Source organism: Camellia sinensis, chromosome 8 (assembly GCF_055761805.1).
Source record: "Camellia sinensis isolate YWXY chromosome 8, ASM5576180v1, whole genome shotgun sequence".
Classification (NCBI taxonomy): Eukaryota; Viridiplantae; Streptophyta; class Magnoliopsida; order Ericales; family Theaceae; genus Camellia; species Camellia sinensis.
The window spans coordinates 52,308,232-52,311,092 of NC_138968.1; the positions used below are offsets into that span (position 1 = coordinate 52,308,232).

General features: G+C 50.6%; 1 protein-coding gene across 1 annotated transcript; it reads right to left on the reverse strand.

Moving 5' to 3' along the window:
* Window positions 1-2,101: 2,101 nt before the first annotated feature.
* On the reverse strand, window positions 2,102-2,608 carry LOC145797758 (uncharacterized). Its single transcript, XM_082885170.1, has one exon. It carries the CDS (start codon window positions 2,606-2,608, stop codon window positions 2,102-2,104), a length of 507 nt encoding a protein of 168 aa, XP_082741296.1.
* Window positions 2,609-2,861: the final 253 nt, after the last annotated feature.

Sequence of the window (2,861 nt, forward strand, 5' to 3'; positions counted from 1 at the left end):
TGGCAGTTCTCCCGTTGTCAAGAATAGAGAGATATCGACCGCCCAAGGAATAGGTTCGTTTTGGAAGAAGTAGGCTTGCTGCTGGTTAGGGGAAATGGCAGGGTGAGTCAGGTACTTGAAGCAGACACGGTGGCTGAGGTTTGACTGGTCTGCTGAAGCCAACTGAGCCATTTCATCTGCCTTGGATTTTTCGGTCCGAGGGATATGTTTGATATGGAAATTGGTGAAGAGGCGAGCAAGAGGGAGTGCAATATCCCTATAAGCCCGCATTGTGTCTTCCTTGGCAACGAATTCCCCCATGATTTAACCGATAATGAGTTGGGAATCGCTGAACACTTGGATATGGCTGACACCAATGTCCCTGGCGAGGCGAAGACCTGCAATCAATGCCTCATATTCAGCCTCATTATTGCTTGCATCAAACAAGAAGGGGAGAGCACATTTGAAATAACCCCCCTTTGGGGCGGTGAGGATGAGACCAGCCCCACTACCTTCTTTGCGGGATGATTTATCAACGTTCAGGGTCCAAAAGTGGGGGTCTTCTGGCTCTGTAGGGGGTGGCGGGGGTGAAGGAGCTGTGGTTGGAGTGGGATTAGTGAATTCCAGGATGAAATCGGCAACAACCTGCCCTTTAATCGCCGTTCGAGGCTGGTAGGAGATATCAAACTGGCTGAGCTCGACTAACCATTGCATAAGTCAGCCAAAAAGCTCTGGTTGTTGCATTATCTTCTTCAATGGTTGGTCAGCGAGGACCACTATCGAATGGGCTTGGAAGTAAGGACGGAGTCGTCTAGAGACGGTGACCAAAGCCAATGACATTTTTTCTAACAATGGGTAATTTTGTTCCACGCCTCTAAAGGCCTGATTGATGTAGTAGATTGATCGTTGGACAAAGCTGTCTTCCCTGATGAGTGTTGCACTAACTGCGGTGTTTGACACGGCTAGATAGAGGAAGAGGGGTTCGCCCGTGATTGCCTGAGAAAGTAGGGGGGTTGGCCATGCACTGTTTCAACTACTGAAAGGCCTCTTCGGATTCTGCCGTCCACTCAAAAGTTTGCCGAAGAACTTTGAAGAAGGGGAGGCACTTATCCGTTACGCGGGAAATGAAGTGGTTGAGGGCATCAACTTGGCCGGTAAGCCTCTGAACCTCTTTAACCGTTCTGGGTGACTGCATCTCAATTAAGGCCCTTGATCTTTTTGGGGTTAGCTTTGATGCCCCGCTGACTGACCATGAAACCCAAGAACTTTCTAGATCCTACGCCGAAGGCGCATTTCTCCGAATTGAGCTTCATTTGATGCTTTTGGAGGGTGGTGAAGATCTCTCGTAGGTCAGCCAGATGATCAATGGAGAGCTTGCTCTTGACTAGCATGTCGTCGACATATACTTCCATGTTCTGGCCTATCTGGTGATGAAAGACGGCATTGACCAACCGTTGGTAAGTGGCTCCAGCATTTTTCAACCCAAATGGCATCACACGGTAATGGTAGGTGCCTCGGTCGGTGATGAATGAGGTGTGTTCCTGGTCAGACAAGTGCATCAGAATTTGGTTGTGTCCAGAGAAGACATCCATGAAATTGAGCATTTGATGGCCGGCCGTGGCGTCAACCAGCAGATCTATGAGGGGGAGAGGGTAGCTGTCTTTGGGGCAAGCTCGGTTGAGGTCAGAGTAGTTGACACAGAGTTGCCATTTGCCATTGTTTTTACGAACCAGAACCACATTCGACAGCCATCTGGGGCAGTCCACGTTTGTGATGAACTGTGCCTCAAAGAGCTTATCTACTTCAGAAGCAATAAGGTTATTGCGCTCCAGGTGAAAGATGCGCTGCTTCTGGCGGATGGGTCGGAAATGGGGCTCGATGCTGAGACGATGGGTGATAAAGGAGGGGTCAATACCTGGCATGTCGGAGTGGGTCCAGGCAAATATGTCGTTGTGCTCAATCAGGAGGGCGGTGAGGTCGGCCTTGGCCTGGGAGGATAGTTGGCTACCGATCTTGGCAGTTTTAGCCGGGTTAGTGGGATTGATGAAGACCTCGACAAGCTCTTCCACTGGTTCCCCTCTAACCAGCTTGTCCTCGTCTCTGACATCGAGTCCTTCAATGATCATGTCCTCTTTGAGCTTGACCTCTTTAAGTGAGGCAACATAACATTCCCTAGCCATAGGCTGCTCTCCCCTGACCGTGCTGACCCCAAGATCGGTGGTAAACTTGACGGCAAGATGAAAAGTTGATGTAATAGCTTGGAAGGTATTAGGGCGGTGTGGCCGAGGATGATGTTGTAGGCGGAGGGACAGTCGACGACCAGGAAAGTAAGCAACTTGGTGGTTTGCCGTGGGTATTCTCCGATGGTGATGGGAAGATCGATGGAGCCGATGGAGGTCACCCGGTCTCCAGTGAAACCAACCAACGGGGTTTGGAGAGGAGACAGACTTTCTTCCCCGATCTTGAGTTGGTAGAAGGCATTCAGAAAGATGATGTCTGAAGAACTGTCATTGTCGACGAGGACCCATCTGATTTTGTAATTGGAGAGGAGGCCAGAAATGATGAGGGGGTCATCATGGAGGTAACGGATGCCAGTGAAGTCAGTTTCCGTAAAGGTGATGGGCTCCATCCACTGCTTGGGCTGTTTGGCAGGGCGGTCTAATATGGCAACTTCTTTGTCTGAGCCCTGTCTTGTCTTTCTGAGTTCTACCCGCTGAGCCGAGCAGGATGGGCCTCCACAAGCAAGCCCACCGTCTATGACTCTGATTTCTCCGACAGGGGAGGCGGGGTTATCTTGTGCTTGGGGTTGCTGTGGAAGGCGATCATGGCCAGGGTTAGGTTGTGCTGGTTACCGGGGAGGAGTGCACCGGCAGTTATTTCTG